Raw genomic sequence first — 18,831 nt, forward strand, 5'->3', positions numbered from 1 at the left:
TTAACAGTTCGTGTTAGGTTTAGGTGTTCGTTTTAGTATCCTAGGGTAAATCAGATTTACGTGAGTGTTCTAGCTAACTATTTAACTTGAGTTACGTTAGCAGACCTCACACTTAATGTTAGCTTGCTACTTTCAGCCAATGTTAAGTTTTCGTTGGTTGTGTACAGGAAAAATACTATAAAGCGTTTAAGAGTTGTTGGTTTAATGGTTTAACTTAAGCTGCTTTCAGACATACTTTTACATTCCTCCGTATTTTCTCCGGAGGAGCTGCATGTTGAACACAAATGTCAGAGTGAGACACTTTCTTTGCCTGTCTTCCTAATATAAAGTCTGTCGAAATCCAGGAGAAGTTGATGTGTGAACACAGCGGAGAATTTCCACTGGATTCAATGATTCAATGCAAGAGAGTGGGGGGCATTGATGTCGCTTTTAACACATGACAGAAGCAAACAATGAAAAAAACAAAAAGAAAACAAATATCTCCTGGTAAAAACACACAGGGAAGACACTAACGTTTGTGTTAACAGAGTTTGTCATGATAAGAACCTGTGCAGAGAACCTCCTGCTGTGTTGTGTATGTGTGAAAGGCAAACTTTGGGTAAACTCTGTAGTCAATCTTTCACCCGCAGGTCATGTCTGAAAACAGCTATAGTAAATGCAGACGTGTTGAGTGCCTTATTGTTATTAACAACGTTGTGCTGCAGAGCCATGAAACAACAGGTTGTTATCCCATCCACCACTGGCTCAACTTCATTGTAGCTCCCAAATTCTCTGAGTCAAAGTGTATAACTTAATGGGGGCTGTTTTGTGTTGAGAGAGATTTGGTCTCAAATACAACTATTAACTTTGTTGCAATGGATAAAGGTGCTATCAGTTGTCTGCTTATGAATGACTTGTTTGTAATTGTCGTCAGTGTTGCTGGTGCAAGGTAGGCCCTTCATTACCAAACATGGTGGTTTGTGATGTGATTATGTGCTCCCTTGAGTAAGTATTTTTTAGTATTTTTAAAATACAAAAATACAGTAGTTTATTTTGTCACATGGCATGGCTGGTGTATTTTGTGGTTTGTTTTAATACACTAAGGTTATTTGATCTTTTGTATATCAAATAAATAATAATGTACCCATCCCTGTGTGTATATACAGTATATATATATATGTATTTATATATATGTATTTAGGTTCCCGATCGACACCCCATACCAGTTATGGCGGTAATGCACCATAACGTTGTTTGCCAACTATCATGAAAAACACCAAAAAGAGGAAGCCGTTTTAGAGGCTCCTCTCCAGAGGGTGGCGGTAATGCACCGATAAGTTGTTTGTCAACCTCCATTAAACATCAGAAGAAGAAGTTTTACAGGGTCTACTTCCGGGTTATGTTACGCGTAGAGTTTGTGCTGTGTGTATGATAAAACCGTCTGTTATTTACTTTATTTGTATGAGCGCAGCCGTGTATGTGCGTCTCTCTCGGTTTTATCATGTTTATTTAGCTGCCTCGTAATGAAGTAACAGAGGGCGCACTCGCTGTGCTGGCCCTGATATGCACGTTAGGCTAAGTTAACAAGCTAACATTGGCAGGACTTAGTACTTGTTTGTTTACATTTTTGCCAAGATGTATACTTTATTATCTGGTTTGTATAAATACATGTTCCAAAAGGACGAATACTGCGTTTTGATTCTGGGACTGGACAACGCCGGGAAAACTGTGAGTTGCATTAAAACCTGAGCTAAATGTATGTACCCCTGATTAGAGAAGTCGGGATTAACCGATTTTACGATAACTGCGATTTGTTAACCGTAAGAACTGTAAAAACTACGATATCTAACTATGGTGTCGTGCCTCCCGCGAGTCACGTAATTTATGTGTGCTTTGCTGTGAAATCTCTCGCGAGTCACGTTTTCCGTGCGCGAGCCACTAAAACAGCTTTATTTCCACCAACACTGGCCGAAAAACTCAATCGGAGGAGTTCACCGCGAAAGGAGAAATCCTCTTTTACTTTAGGATTCTGACCAGCATCGAAGGAGCAGCTCGCAAACCCCCCTCTCTCTGTTGCTCTATCTCTCTCTCTTTCTATTAACCGTTTTAATGTAGCCAAGAGTTTAATTCACTTATACTGAGAGGCCATAGTATAATAAAGACATGAAGAATGTGTACTTGAACCAAGACACGTTTACTTTTTCACAACTACTCAAGCTCCGTAATCAGAACAACTTCCGTCGGTGACCCATCACAATATACGTCCCATACAGATACACTGCTTATGATGACAGGAAACACAAATTCAATCAATCAAATTTTATTTGTATAGCCCATATTCACAAATCACAATTTGTCTCATAGGGTTTTAACAAGGTCTGAAAACCTTTTAGCAGGGTAAATAGAACGTAGAAACCTCAGAGAGAACCACATGTGAGGGATCCCTCTCCCAGGACCGACAGAATTGCAATAGATGCCACGTGTAGTCTTTCACAACAGGAAATAAAAATATAAATTGGAGACGTCACATTGATGAAGCAGTAATTTAATAAAATAAAATAAATGTTACACAGCATATTGTTTTCGCCCAGAGGGGTGAACATTTTTCGATTCTTAGATGCGTCGGAGTCTCTGTCAGAGTCTGTTTCCTCCTCACTTCCCCTCTGACCAGTGCTCACTTTACACTTTAACAATAAAGGCAGGACACCAAAGTGAGATATTGTAGTTTTTACAGTTCTTACGGTTATGAAACCGTGATGTTATGAAACTGTGGTTATTATAAAATCACTTCACCCGACATCTCTACATGTAATGTAACGTGAAGCGCACAGTCAGAACATCAGTTTTAAAGTGAGCGGAACGATCCAGAGTCATGATCCGACATCATTGATTAATAACTAAAAACGTGATTATCAGATTGTGTGTAAAGAGGGGTAGAGAAGAGCAGACACACAAACACAGACACACAGTCCTGTCGACAGAAGTTCTTTCCCGAATATTAGGGCGCAGTGTTTTAACTTCTTTGTTGCAGAAGAAGCGACGCCCCGTTTATCCAGGAACATAAATATGAATTCAGTAGGTTTTTATAAAGATCAATTCTAAGTGTGAGTGATTAAAAAACATCAGAGAAGCAGAGTCACTTGTTGACCAAGGAATAATACGCCTCAGTGCAGTGGCGCTGAAAAGGGGGACCAGGCATGGCCACCTTGATTAGAGTAGAGGGTATAATCAGATTTAGTCCTTTTAAGCCTTAGGTGCAGCACACAAGTCTAAAGTGAATGAATCAAATCAATTTGGAGAGTAGGGATGAGGGAGTTCACCTTTTTCTGTATCTGTTCAACCAACTAAACTATCCGTATCTGTACTCGGAAGGGGCGGGACCTAAACCGGAAGTTGATATTTTATGCCTGACATGGATATCAGAAGTTGCTATATTATTGTTTATTAGAAAAGTATTTACAGAACAACCTTAGAATTGAGCTTCAGATCAATGTTTTTTATCACAAGAGTAAGAAAACTATTCACAACAATTTTTTTATAAACATTTAGGGCTGTATCCTTGGACGTCCAGGCCTAACAGCACCTATTTGGTGAAGGGACAGGGCATAGCCAAGGGAAGAACCCCTTGCATTTCATTGCAGATCAGTATGACTGGGCAGGACCTTAAAATCATGCCCCTTAACATTGCAATATAGGGCATTAGTCAACCTTTTCGTGGATTTTTATGGAAATTATGTCCGGGTGTTCATTTTTTTTCCAATGTTTTGTCATCTTGTGCCTTTCTAGTTACTCCAGGGCCCTGTACTACGAAGCCGGATTTGTGCTTATCGGGGGAACTCCAGGTTAAATTCTGGGTTTCCGGTCCTACAAAGCTTGTTCACTTCTTATCGGGGTAAATCACCATGGTAACTTATGCTGAACGGCTTACCTGCTTCAGAGCAGTTTAAGTTGGAGATAAGAGCTCAAGCAGCATAAAAGCTCCACCCACTGACTAATCAATTCCTTTAAAACATGACATCACCGTTCTTAGAGGATCCTGTGGCTCAAGAAAAAATTAAAATAAATGATCCCATGGAGCTGGGTGTGGATTGTTAGAGGGTCTCTGTAGAGAACAAGGGTCTTCAGACAGACACAATCCGTTTACCTACTCTGATGAGTATCTTTATAAAAGATATAGATTCTCATCAGATGGAATAAGTTAGCTGAGCATAACCAACCTGACACTTACGAGCTATGTGCTAACAGAACCGCAGACTGTCTGCGTCGCTCTTCGTTTCTTTACTTGTGGGATTTACTTATATTGATGTACTGGGTGTGTTAGCAGCGGGATAACCAGACATGTTTTATAATTCTATGATTGAAAATAGGTCCATATGACTTTATTGATAAAGCTGTATTGCCAGTTCACTTGTCCACATCAGTGATTGTTCATACGCAGTTAACACCGCCCCTTCCAAGTGTGTGTAGTGGTGTGTAGGCTAATCCGCTGTTTGAGCTTCATCACCATGAAATGCCAGACTTACATTAATGCTCATTATGTCCATGCTCAATACAATTGTAGTTTATCTGTTAAGTGTTTTCTTGTTTGTCTGTTTTCATGCATGTAGGTGGGTTTTTGACAATGGAGAAGTAGCATTAACTTTTTAGCATTGTGCTATATATAATTTGGATTATTGTAAAGATCAAGATCATAACTTCTTAACTTTAATAACATTATGTGTAATTATAGATGTACATGTGACAGCTGCAAATTTATGCTTATTTACAAAAACTGTTTATCACGATACCTTTCTAGTATCGGTATAGAGTGCAACACTACTTACTGCTGTTAATCACTCTGGTAACTTATGCTGCACATTTAAACTGCAGCAGCAGGATCATTTAAGAGGATCTGATCAAAACCTGTCAACAGCTCAATCAGATCACTGGAAAACCAGAGTCATCATTCTACATGATCCTAATGGGAGCAAAAGAGTTTACAGTCAAGTGAGAAATAATAAAGAGCAACAGAATCAGACCAAATAAGTACATCGCAAATATTATTAATTACTTAATTTGAATTCAACAAGGATTCTTTGATTGTGACAGAATACCTGACATTGCTAATGCGTTGACTCTTATTCTGTCACTGCTGCTGTCAAATGATCCACACATTTTTCAATGTTTCCTATGATTATAATAGAATAGACTAAACTCATCAGACATCAACGATTACTTTTCTCTCTCTATTTTGGCTACACAAATAGTCTTACAATTACTTCACTTTATTGTATCATCACATGTTCATCATAGTTTGTTCATCGTCACACAAAACAGCAAAAATACTAACTCACATTCAATTTAAATCTGTGAGCCTGACTCTGAAATTATCTCATGTTTCTTTTCTATTCTAGTCATGTGATCATATTGTTCACATGTAGCCCTGTTGTCTGTCATTGTTACTGAGTTTAATAATTATAATAAGAAAATGTTTCTGTATAACACCTTTCTTCAAGTGTTTTACAGACAGTGGAGATGAAAATACAAGCATATTAAAATGTAGAATAGACTTGCTGCAGATGATCTCAGTTAGGGTTTATTTTTAAATCGTGATCGCGATATCAACCTGCGGGATAGACCTATCGCAAAAGACGGCCAAAACTGCGATAAATGGTGTTCCATGTGCCATTTGGCCAATCAGATGGAGCCCTGCTGCATCTGATTGAATCATTGTCGGAAAAAGAGAATAAGAAGAGAATAGAGAGAAAACTGAGCATTTGACCACAGAGATTTGACGGAGCAACACGGCTCAAATCTCCAACTAAATTCTACTGTGAAAACTTCTAGTGATCACGTTTGTCCCGAGTCAGATTCATCACTAGCGGTTGATTTTAAAGAAGAATTGTGTAGCTTATTTATGATCCCAGAACCTGAGGGGAAAGTAACAGCACACACTCTCAAACAGTGTGATCGGACACACTTGTAAACTCAGACTGGGTAAAAACAACTGACTTTGTAAACTTAGTAAATGTATGGAAAGCTGTAGGAGATGGTGTCGCGTTACGTTTGGTTTGAAAGTGCGGGTGATAGAGCCACAAGAGGAGTGATTAATTACTGACAGAGCCGCTAAAATGTTCAAAATGTATGAAAAGACCCCAAATTTACTGTAAGTGGACTTAGTGTAGCTGTGCATGGCTCACTGGTGTCTGCCCTGGACTTGGTAGCGCTGCGGCCAGGCTGTGCGCCTTCTCCCGGCTGTAGCCAGGGACTGTCTGTTTATTTTCGCAAGTCATATCATCATCGCAATATTAAACAACATCATCGCATGTCTTCCTAATATCGTGCAGCCCTTATCTCAGTGTTCTAGAGGGAACCTAGTTGACTTGAGAGTCGGCTATGTAACTCTGTCCTAGCCCATTTAGAGCCTTGTATGACAGGAGGAGAACCTTGATGCAACTAGTGCAGAGAAGTTAGAACTGGTCTAATGTGTTCTCTCCGCCAAGCAGCAGAGTTCTAAATGAGCTGCAGTCTCTCTATTGTTTTCTTTGGGAGCCTGTAAAAAGTGCATTACAGTAATCCTGTCGGCTAGAAATTGAGGCTTTTCAGCATTTGTCTGATTTCAAAATGGCCAAACTGTTGCTATGTTTTAGGTTGTATTTATTGTATTTATTGCTAAAAGACATTTAGTAATAGAGCGCCGAGCATTATCATAATTTGGCTCATCAGCAATGTACAGTTTTGTATCATCTCTGTAACTATGGAAACAAACATTGTGCACTCTGATGATGTCACCCAGTGGCAGCATGTACAGTGAGAATAATGAAGTTCCAATGCAGTTCCCCTTTGCAACCCCAAAACAGCTGTCATATTTGTCAGACACGTGATCTCCAATGCTGGTATTAAAACGTCCTCCCTCTTGATGTACATTTTGAATGAGTTTAGGACACTGTCAGACAAACAAACCAACTTCTCAAGATGATTGATAAGGATGTTGTGGTAAATTGTATCAATAGCAGGGCTCAGGTCTAGGACGATTACAATTGAAACCTCTTTTTCATCAGAGCTTAGTCCGAGTTCGCATTTTATTTTAGTAGGTGCAGTTTTTATTTCTGTGATGGGATCTAAAGCCAGACTGAAACTCCTCCAGGGTGTTGTTCACTTTTAGACCTTGTGACGGAAAGACAGCTGACAAGAGGGAATGGACCCCACTGGGGCTGGAATGGGTTAGCTTCCCATGCTGGCAGGATCAAACAAATTGGTATTTGGAGACACCCACTAATTGCTATGAAAGCAATTAAAAGAAAAGAGAAACGTCTCACTGATGAACCACACGGCTAATGACCCTAGAATAAAAAATGACAAAGAGGCTATACAAGAAGCCTAAAACCCTTTAAGTTTGTGAAATGTCTCTTCACCTCAAAGAAGGGAGGAACATTGAGGACCTCAAACATTAGCCAATTTCGGCCCATCAGTCTCCTCTATGTAGAAGGCAAGATCTTCTTCAGCTTAATAGCCCAAAGGCTGACAAGCTATCTGGTAAAAAAAAAAAAAGCTGGTGGATACATTGGTCCAAAAAGCTGGAATATCAGGGTTCTCTGGACTTTTAGAACTAGCATGATCTGGCACCAAATCCAATCAACCAAGATTGAGAAGAGAGATCTACATGTCATCATCCTCAATCTAGCTAATGCATTTGGTTCCCCACATAGTGTCCTCTGGGCTGCTTTTGACTTTTTCAAAGTACCAGAGCCCATCATAAATTTGGTCAAAGCCTACTTCAAAGATCTGTAATTCTACTTCACCACACCCGATTTTACCACCATATGGCAACGTCTCAAAGTTGGCATCATGGCTGGCTGCACAATCTCCCCACTAGCGTTCACTATGGCAACAGAGGTGATTATCAAAGCTTCCAAATGGGTAGTAGGGGGTGAGCAACAAAAGCCGGGGTCTCGGGAAGATGACCCTCTCAGAGTCCTGAGACACATCTATACGGGCTGTCAGACCATCACTGACAACATGATGGACAACAGGCAAAAGAAGCACTTCAGCATGCTGAAGACAGAGGGCCTACTCCACTGACTAGAAGTCATCAGTTGGAGCAAGCCCAACACTGGGAGATGTTGGTGTACATGGGCCAGCGGCTTACAGTCCCATCACATATTGTCACTACCACTCTAAAACCAGACCTGATACTCTGGTCCAACACCCTGCCAGTCATCTACTTTGTAGAATTGACAGTACCCTGGGAGGATTATGTTGATGAAGTGAATGAGAGGAAAAGACTATGGCAAGCCAATGGCTCTGGATCAGGAGGAAAGATCCCAAATGGGCCCCAAGATGCTAGGGACATGCACCCAGGTCCGATCAACCTGTGATGGGCCTGCGTTAGTAGAGGGTGTCTTGTGATTAAAAGGCCAGAACACCTGATGACGCTAAGGTGCACAGCTGAAGATATGTCCCTAACACCTTCTAACCTATACTGGTAGTTGGTAATATAAATTGTTCATAAGACTTTCAAACTACAAGGGATATTCACCATCTTATCCTATATTCTAAAACAGAAAGGAATTTAACTGCACTGAAACGATCTTTTCAAGTATCTTAGTAAGGAATGGGAGGTTGGATATTCGCCTGTAGCAGGTCAATGCATTACAGCAGGGGTGGGGAACATCCGGCCAATGCAAGGGTTAGGGTTAGTTAGAACAAAAATCTTGATCAATGCAAGATTGTGTGATCCGGTCAGCGAGGCAATTCATAGATATACAAAAAAAGCACATGAGACTTTAAATCTGTGAATTGCCACGAAAAAATTCCTTGGTCGCAACGGTGCGCCTGCATTTACCTGCTCTGTCTCTCATCTCCTCTGAGTCTGGGAGATGAGGCCCCGCCACTTTCACTCACACTGACACACGGAGAGTGAAGCAGAGATAAGAGAGGAGAATTGGCTGGCTCGAAACCCTGCGGTAAAGTTGGAATGACTATTAAGTTACATCGTTAAAACACAAGCAAAGCCTCCTTCCAATCAAAGTAATTTACACAACCAGCTCCCAACCCTCCTCACTCCCCTGCTGACCTGTGCTTGCTTTACTTGTAACAATAAACACCAACACTAATCAGAAGTTATAGGCTACTGAAGTTAATTTTGTTTCTTTGATATTTAAACACATTGAAAAGAAGTCCAACATTTTGTGGCCACAAAGTTTATCTGCTAAGCATGAGATGTAAACATGACGCAGACAGCCAGAACGATCCGGATTCATGTTCTGACACCATCGATTAATTAATAAATGTGTGAAGGACAGACACACACAACCACACAAACACACACACACACACATACTCACTCACTACTGTAGACAGGAGAGAGGTAATTCCCTGCATAAAATATTAATTCATTAATCGTAATTGAGGTAAAAGTTAGAAATAGAAGTCTTTGGTCATATCACCAGGGCCTAATAGCAGCTATGTCCTTTAGTCTGCAGTCAAAGAGCAACCCCAAGCTCTTGACTGGCTCTTCCGACAGTGTTGGGATTGTGGTCTCAAAAATCTTGAAACGGAACTAGTCCACAACCTTCCCTTTTTTGAGCACAAGGTAACTTGACTTTGAAGGTTTGAAACTCATCCTTGCCCATTAGATTAGCTTCACAGTCCTAGTAAGAGTTACCTGCTGCCAGGGAGTGATGATGTTGTGACTGTGGCTAACGTACGCCGGCCGTTAGAGGTCCTCAGCACTCCACCTCAGCTGACTTGACCATTATGTTGATAGCATGGGCGAAAAGGATTACTGAGATGATGCAGCCAGTAATGATTCCCTTCTCAAGCCTGTGCCACTGCGCCGTTAAAGACCCAGAGGTAGCTTTCATCTAGAAATTGTTGTAGTTTTCCAAGATGAGGTTGCTGATATTGCTGGGGACATGGTGTCTTCGAACAGCCTCCTCAATCAGATTGTGCTATATGGTCCCATAAGCATTGGCAAGGTCCAATCACAGGACCACCAGGTCGCCCCTCCCTTCCTTTGCTTCTCTCAGAAGCTGCATGATTTCCCTTGTTGTGCTCCAAGCACCCAGGTGTTCCAGAGATCCCACCTTTTTGCACTGACATATTGATGTAATCATCCATTAGGAGGAACTTTAATAGCCACTGGGACAAGATGCTGAAAAATATCTTGCCTTCCAAGATGATCCGTGAGATGGTTCTGAACTGCTCTATGATTTTGGAGTTCTCCTCCTTGGGGATCCAAACCCCCCAGTCCATCTTCACTTAAAACCTTTTTTATGAAGGGGGATTTAAATTATTAAATACTAGAAATAATAAATACGTAATACTTTTAATTAGCCACTGAGTTTCTGCCAGAGGTTGCTTATTTAGGATTGACCAGGATATTGAGACACCACAGTGTAAACTTGTTAATCCACACCGAGACTGACCATATGCTTGATTGTGTTAGTTCTATGTGGTGCAGCTGTCATACCAATGATAATTGTATTTATGATGCCTATGTGTTACCCTGATTACTTTTATTGCTGCAAAATTTGTTCATGTAAATCAGCACTTCTAAAGTCTGTTTTTAAAAAAAAATATCCCCCCTCGGAATATTGAAATATAAAACACTGTTACAATTTAGTCGATTTTCAATGTGGAGCTACAGCAACTAACTCTTAGTATTTTAATCACAGCAATGTGTCATATATATGATGTGATCTAATGACCTTTCTGAATATCTTAGCTTGTGCAATTATATGTAACATGTTAAACAACATGCATAGTCTGACGTATCCTCTAGACTAACTGTTGTCTCTTTCTGCAGACCTTTCTGGAACAAACCAAAACAAAGTTCAGTAAGAACTACAAGGGAATGAATTTATCAAAGATCACAACTACAGTTGGTCTTAATAGTAAGTGAATGTTTCAGTGAGTGTTTTTTATGAAGAGTGATACGCTTGTGACTACCCTGGGTGCATCACTGTACGGTTAGACCCTCAAAATTGACAGTTTGCCCCTCTCTTCTAAAATCAGAGTAGCAGTGTTCCATGTCAGTTTCAATCAGCAGTGATTAATATCTGAAAAGATTCTCAGTCATCCAATCATGGTATCTTCAGGAATTGTACAGGTGTACATGTACAAGTGTACTTATGTATGCGTCGACATGTACAACTCCTGAAGATGTAGTGATTAATAATTTGCAATAGTAATCATAACTTTGGAAAGTCATTAATATGTCTCCTTTCTGAAAGACTGTTTATTACACTTAACTCTTACGCTGTGATCACCTGATGCTGCTTATCTTATAGTTTACAATTGGTGCTTGTTTTCACTTGTCTCACTGTCCTCCCTAGTTGGTACAATTGACATGGGCAAGGCTCGTCTTATGTTCTGGGATCTGGGAGGTCAGGATGAGCTTCAGTCTCTGTGGGACAAGGTGAGTTAAAAAATGAAACACCAACAATATCCTGTGAGGAATTCTTCAGTAGCCACATACTGACACGTACTCTTTTTAGATTTCCTGTAACATGTTTTAAATACCCTGACCAAACCAACATCAAACTGATGGCATTATATTCTGTAATTAATAAAAAAATAAAAAATAAACTACAAATACGTTCAAAGTCAGGTGGCTTAATGAAGGAGTATTCAAAACAGTTAGGGGGGAAAAAAAGCTTGGATATTTTAAGATTAAAGCAGGGCTACATCCACATTACTATGTTTTAGGTTTAAAATGCATCTCTTTGGCTATGGTTATTCCTGGTATCCACAATACTCCTGAGTTTTCCAGCCTCCAAAATAAAGAGATTTGGAAAAACTGCTGGTCCAATTTAAAGGTCCAGTGTGTAAGATTTATGTGAAAGGGATCTATTGACAGAAATTTTATATAAAATAATCCTAGTGATGTTTTCACGAGTGTGTTTCATTTAAATTATACAAATTGTTGTTTTCTTTACCCTAGAATGGGCCATTTATATTTAAATACTTTATATTTACATCAGGGGGGGTTCCTCTATATGGAGGCCACCATGTTTCTTGTAGTAGCCCAGAGTGGACAAACTAAACACCCTTTGAGTTTTTATGAAAACTGAAAGTTACCACAGGTTGTCTTTCATGTTTGGAAGGGGAGGATGAGGTGAGGGATATTCAGCTGCTACATGCAACTTCACCACTTTGTCACTAAATTCTACACACTGCAATTTTAAGTTTAAAATCTGTGCTGTATGGATGGGCAGAAGAGACATTTGGAAATGAGACTGTGCTGTGACTTAAAATTAACATTACTGTATTTTTTCCTTTTGGGACGATTATGGTATTGTATCACGGTATTACTTTATCCCCCCGCCCCCATGGCACCACCTTGGCGGCGCCACTGCATTGAAGCACATTACCCAGCCCCGTCAATAAGTGATTCCTCTGCTCTTTTCTAATCACTCACACGAAGAGCTGATCTTTGTAATAACCTGCTGAATTAATATTTATGTGTTTCTGGATCAGCACATTCATTTAGGTATTAATCAATGGGGTTGGATCATGAATCCAGATCATTCATGTCACTTTAACCCTGATGTCCTGGCTGTGAGTGTGTACAAAATGTTGGAATTTTTTTTTTTTTCTTCAATGTTTTTAAATGCATGCATCAACATAGGGTGAATTAAACAAAGTAAACATCAAGTACTGGTAAGGTCCTAAAAACTTCAGATTAGTGTTTAAATATTATTTTTTATTATTTATAATTATCTATGATATACTTCCCACCCCTAAAATCTGCACTCACTCCCGGCTTGGTGTGTATCAGTCATGACTTGAATCCCAGCCATGAATGCAGAGCACTGTTAACGCTTACTGTCAGTAACAGTTCCACCTTGTGGAATCCCTGCTCTTACTTTTCACCATTGCTTTTTCTGATTTCAAGTATTTTCTGTAACTAACAACCACCTGAAGAGATGATGCTCATGCCCAGTTTACGTGTATGGTCACGTGATATAGTTCTTTCGTTGTGTTTGTAAGGACCGAAATTATTTCTGATACATAGCTAAAGCCCTAGTCTGGGCTATCGGTATGGTGTAGCCCATAAATACTATGTGGAAATCGATAACATTTCACGCCAAAGATTTTGGTCGCACATGTGATCAAATTGACAAAATGTATGACTAAAACTGTTCCTTGGTCGTGCCGGTGTGCCAAACATTTAGCTGTTGCATTGTGTCATTTCTCTCATCTCCCCCCTTTCAGTCTGAGAGTGGAGTTTACACTCACTCACACACAGGCCTCAGGGCCAGCCCTTCCCCCACTCACACACACACACACAAACAGACAAAAGGACAGTGAAGCGAAGATAAGGAGAGAACGTTAATGTCAATGAGGTGGGTTGTCGAATTAGTTTAAGAAGAATGGCAAAAAGAAAAGTGAACACAGGGTTTCCACTATCGACCAACATTGTAAAACGATTTGCACCACTGGTTCAGGATCAGAGTAGAAGCAGCGGTTGGTTTATGAGACACTTATTTGAACACATACAAAAAAAGTCCTACATTTTGCGCGCGCGCGGTTAACCTGCCACACACGAGACAAGACGTGCACGGTCAGGGTTAAAGTGACTGGAACGATCCGGATTCATGATCCGACACCATTGATTAATAACTAAATAAATGTATTATTTTTGTTTGTGTGAAGTGCGACAGAGACGTGCAGACACGCACACACACTGCTGCAGACAGGAGAGAAGTTCCTCCCGCAAATATTAACGGAACAGTGTGTTGTAACTTCATTGTTGCAGAAGAAGCAACGCTCCGTTTATCCAGGAACATCATCATCATAAATGAATTCGGCAGGTTTTTGTAAAGATCACTTCTACGTGTGAGTCATGACAACAACATTCATAGAATTACTTCCTGTTTGGCAATTTGTCTTTAAAGTAAAAGCACAACATTAATTTTGTTGCTGCAATGTTTGTGTGGCTGTGGCTGAGAGGGTTGGCGTTTTGATCCCAGTCTTCCCCATTATTATTATTATATATTCATTGAGAAAGATGCATAGATGTACTGTAAAGACAAGAAAAGCTATACATAAATGCCAATAATTTACCACAAATCCAGCTGAATTACAGAGCTTTTGTTCTGAAAAGTTGTAAACTTGAGTCTGAAGATTGTGTTGATCACTTAACAGACTTCTTAAATAGCCGGCATACATTGTGTGCCAGCAGTTCGGTAAATTATTCAATTCTATATTTAAGCCACACACAATTCTATTTAATTTTATGAAAAACATTAACTATAGTATACCAGTAGATTGTAGAACTGTTTTGAGGGGGAATCACTAAGGAATAATTCTGTAGTAGCTCCGGAGCATCAACACAGGCCAAGCAAACAGTCCATTCCAAAAGGCAGGCTTAGAATGGGCACTGCACTAGTTTTATATAGGTACTTCACTTCTGCCTTCATACCGATGCTGTTGGTTCTTTAAGAACAGGACCCTGCTCTGACATCCTGTGTCTCTCTCATATGTATTTGTAGTACTATGCTGAGTCACATGGAATCATCTATGTGATAGACTCAACTGATGAAGAGCGCCTGACAGAATCAAAGGAGGCCTTTGGTGAGTTACCCTCTGTCCTCCAGTATACTTCAATTTGTATCTGTGTCTGAAACAGCTGTAGTCAAACTTTCGATGCTCATTTCCTGGATATAATGGCCTATTGATGGTTTGTATCTGCTTTAACATTTAAAACTTCAACAGATCAGTGTTTTAGTTCAGTGTAACATAACATAAAATGCTTTATCATATTATATAAAACAATACGTGCAACATAAGGGAACTGAGAAAAGTATGTGATGATAGATGTTCTTTTCTTATTTTTTTGTGAATATTTGCATTTTGTCTCCTACAGAGAAAATGATCAACAGTGAGGTATTAGAAGGTGTTCCTCTCCTTGTGCTGGCTAACAAGCAGGATGTTCCGGTACTCTATGATGTTTTTAATTCATTAAGACCATGTCCAGGTTAAAGATGATGATCATTTAAAAAAATATATGATTCATTATGTTTTTACCCTTCATCCACATTCTATTATGCCTCTGTTGTGGCCAGAGGAGTTTTGTTTTCAGTTTGTCTCCATCTCCTTTGTCCATCCTATTCTCGTGAAAGTCCAGGATGAAGTTATTAGACATTTTGTGGTTTAAAGGTCAGGGCCCCTGTGACCTCACGTATCACATTAATTCATTAATTTCATGTTTGAACACATACTACAAGGGGCCAGAGTGTTTGTTTTTCTTAATGATCTTACTTAATAATAGGCATACAGCAGAGCAAGAAGATCAGATTCAAATCAATTTAATTTATGTATCCATATATCACAGATCTACAAACATACCAAAGGTGCTCTAAATAGCTAGAGTTTTCATACATATGAGTTTGAACAGACATTGATGTAAAGTTCAACTTGACTGGTTGGTGGAGGTATACAACCATGAGGCAGTAACTCTAGTTGTGAACTTGTTTGACTCATATCAAGGGAAAATGTACCATTCTCTGCTTCCAGCAGCTTCTCTCTGTTTTCTATCATTGTAAACTGAAAACCTTTGTGGTTTTGGACTCTTGGTAAGATAGGCAGGGTGAATACATCATCTTGAGGCATGTGATCTGCATTGTTTATCATTTCAATCTATTTTATAGACTATTTTATTCATATATTTATCAATAATGAAAGCAATCATCAGTTGCATTAACATCTGCCCTAGTATAGAGATGACCCAAGTCATCCTTAGCAAAATTTGTATTTGAGATTTTTTTTTTACCATAGTAGAGCCTGCACACTGAGGCCACTCCGTACCACAGAGAGTTTAATCAATCAACGTTTCGATACAGAGTGGGATCTTTGTCTGGTTTTTTTCGTGGTTGAAAGAGAACCACCCATATTTATAGGGAATACCAATGGGCTGATAGGCTGGTGTGGTTAACTATTTCAACCACTTCACGTGAAACACATACCAGCAAACACACACAAAGTGGAGTGACATAAGTGTGCAGGCTCTACTTTGTTTTTGTTGAATTTCTTCAGACCGCCTTGCACCTTTTTTTTAACCATGCCACTAGCAGTCATTCTGCCTTTTATCTTCTCAGTTAAAAAAGAGTCAGGAAAAATGTAAAAAATGTCTAAGTTAACATAGTCAGATATGTCGTTTTATCCAACTGACAGTAGATGTATATTTAGGAATGAAAAGCATCAGTCACATCGGAGAACCTGAAACCAAGGTACTTTTTGTGTCAGCTTGATAGACTGGTTTTGACAGCTTTATCTTTGCAGTTGTAGCCTTCAGTCACATCTTGTGTTTCCTCTTTTTTCAGAACTGTTTGTCTGTACCGGACATTAAAACAGCCTTCAGTGACTGTGCCCCGAAAATTGGAAAGAGAGACTGTTTAGTCCAGCCTTGTACTGCCCTCACAGGGTAAGATGCTACTCTATGATAGACTGTACATAACTTGGGATGGGAAGTGTATATTATTAACACCGTGTCACTAGTTAAAAAAAATTACAATTATCATCATTACCAGGATATCACGACAGCCCTAGCATGATTCTTATTGATTCCCTTATTGAATGTTTTCACAATTCTTTGAACAAGAATCATTAAGTCGTTTTCCAGCATCACGTTTTATTGACTGTGACAGTCTGTGACTCAATTTCTGGAGACTTGGGCTGCTTTCAGACATTCATGGAACTGTTCAGGATAATATATAACTAACTTAAGACTTGTTCTCTTGCAGGGACGGAGTAAACGAAGGCATAGAATGGATGGTGAAATGTGTGGTCAGGAACATTCACAGACCTCCCAGACAGAAGGACATAACATAAGAAGTCATCAAAACTCTTTACCCTCATTTGGAAGTGAGGGTTTCTCCTTGAGGACATTCCATTAAAACCCTGGAGCTGATGAAAACTCCACTCTTCTTTAGTCTGCTGTGACTTTTTGATTTCATTAAAAATATTGTGGCAGTATTTTTATCATGAGACATAATTTCAGACATGCTTTGGACAGCTGTCTCTTTTCCACTTGTTATCGATAATGTGGTTCACTGTTCTCCCTTAATCAAATTAACTTAAGCCTATTTCTAAAATAAAACTAAAATATTAAGTTGATTAAATATCAACTAATTAAGTAAAATATTACAGCTATTGTGCCTGTTTTACACTTTTTTTAACATTTATGGTAACAACAATTTACACTTGAGGGCTCTAGTTGTGTGGTTTCCTTAAACAGTTAAGTTGACATAGCCAGCATTGCAACATCTTCAAGCGTGCTTTTCAATCATCATTCATACTAAAGCCGTTTTCAGACATGACCTGAGTGTAAAGTTCGGACAGTCTTGAAAGTTGCATATTCAATCCGCTGCAGATATCATAAGTCGGTGTTCACACCTGACCTCTGTGTCACTTATTGATCTACACTTTTTAGAATTAACTTTTGTTAATCTGATATTTTGCCAAGACACTACAGATGGTTTGGTAAATGGCCATGATATCCGTAACAACTACACCCAAAAAGAGTACTGAACACACAGGAACCTGCTGACCTCTGCTGAATAACTGTATACCAGCATGTGCGATGTGGTTAAAAGGTGATCACTCATGAGTATAGTAAATGTATTATTTCAAACAAACCAAAGCTATGTACTGTATGTTAAATTTTCATGTTATTTCACACATATTGCAAAATATATTTTATCTCACTTATCTCATTGGTATCTAAACCTGTAAACAGATTTGACTTTCATGTCTTCAGAAACGGCATCCTCATGCTTCTGGATAATCCACAGAACTTTGTTTTCAAGGGACAGTTTCTTCAGTTGAAAATATTTCCACTTCCTCTAAATTCAACTCGATTATGTTGTATTTATGGTATTTCACAACCAAAATGAACAAGTGACAATAACCAGAATGTAGGCAGCTTTAAGCATTTGGATACTGTATACTTGAATTGCTAATTTGTTGGCAAGTATGACTTTTGTAACTCCAGACATGGTAAATAACTGACTGCCCAGCTGGGGAACAATGATGTCACGTGCTTGGCTATTTTCATTAATTTAAGCTTAAAATGCAACGTCAAATGTTGGTGATAATTCTGGAGGGGAATTCATTCTGCAGGTTTCCTAAATATTGTCAAATAATTTGAAGTTTGAGCAAACCTTTGCCAAAATAGAAAATACTGTGTATTGTTGGGGTGATTAAGAGGAGCGGGTTAGGTTTTTAGTAAATATTGAGTTATTTTTAGAACATAGGACAAGAAAGAAAATATGCCATGTATGTTTGAAGGTCTTTAGCACTAGTTAATATGCCAATCACCAGTTGATGTTATCAGATGTTAGCGACCACTATCGGTTTTTAGACACATATGCTCAGTTTACCTAAACTTCAACAGGTGCTTTGGCTTTTTAATCACAAGACACTCTTTTCTAATGCAGGCCTTTACAGGCAGATCAGACCTGGGTGTATGTCCCTAACACCTGTTGGGCCATGGTTCTTTGTGAAACCACACTTCGGCCTACATGTGCCATCAAAGCCTGAAGCAGCATGTTCCCCCAGGACTCAGTCTCCCAGGGGCCATCAAAAACCAGAGCAAGGAACTCAGTCTCCCAGAGGGCATCAACTTCACACAGAGGGGTGAAACCCCCAGGGACACAGGTTTCAACTCCCATTCGTCACTCTGGACCTGTGAGGTCACCGGGCCAATATAAGCCTGTTTGCCCCTCTTCTGCTCTTTCTACACTCCCTCCAGGGAGAGAAGGCTGTCGAGCTTCTTCCTGCCTCTTCCCACAATCCTTCCACAGGAGGGAAGGCTGTCGAGCCTCTTCTCCAGCTCACATCTTCTCTTCCCATCCAACTCTTCGA

The 18,831-nt window shown here is 39.5% G+C and overlaps 1 protein-coding gene across 2 annotated transcripts; it reads left to right on the top strand.

Annotated features, from left to right (window-relative positions):
- Positions 1-1,333: 1,333 nt before the first annotated feature.
- Positions 1,334-16,941, top strand: arfrp1 (ADP-ribosylation factor related protein 1). Of its 2 annotated transcripts, none has more exons than XM_035152145.2 (7): positions 1,334-1,707; positions 10,769-10,856; positions 11,298-11,380; positions 14,460-14,541; positions 14,834-14,904; positions 16,290-16,390; positions 16,710-16,941. In XM_035152145.2, exons 1-7 carry the CDS (start codon positions 1,615-1,617, stop codon positions 16,795-16,797), a joined length of 606 nt encoding a protein of 201 aa, XP_035008036.1. In that variant the 5' UTR covers positions 1,334-1,614; the 3' UTR covers positions 16,798-16,941. The 2 variants fall into 2 exon arrangements, with proteins under 2 accessions (XP_035008036.1, XP_035008037.1); XM_035152146.2 differs by lacking the exon at positions 1,334-1,707 and adding an exon at positions 3,756-3,871.
- Positions 16,942-18,831: the final 1,890 nt, after the last annotated feature.

Source organism: Hippoglossus stenolepis, chromosome 3 (assembly GCF_022539355.2).
Source record: "Hippoglossus stenolepis isolate QCI-W04-F060 chromosome 3, HSTE1.2, whole genome shotgun sequence".
Taxonomy (NCBI): Eukaryota; Metazoa; Chordata; class Actinopteri; order Pleuronectiformes; family Pleuronectidae; genus Hippoglossus; species Hippoglossus stenolepis.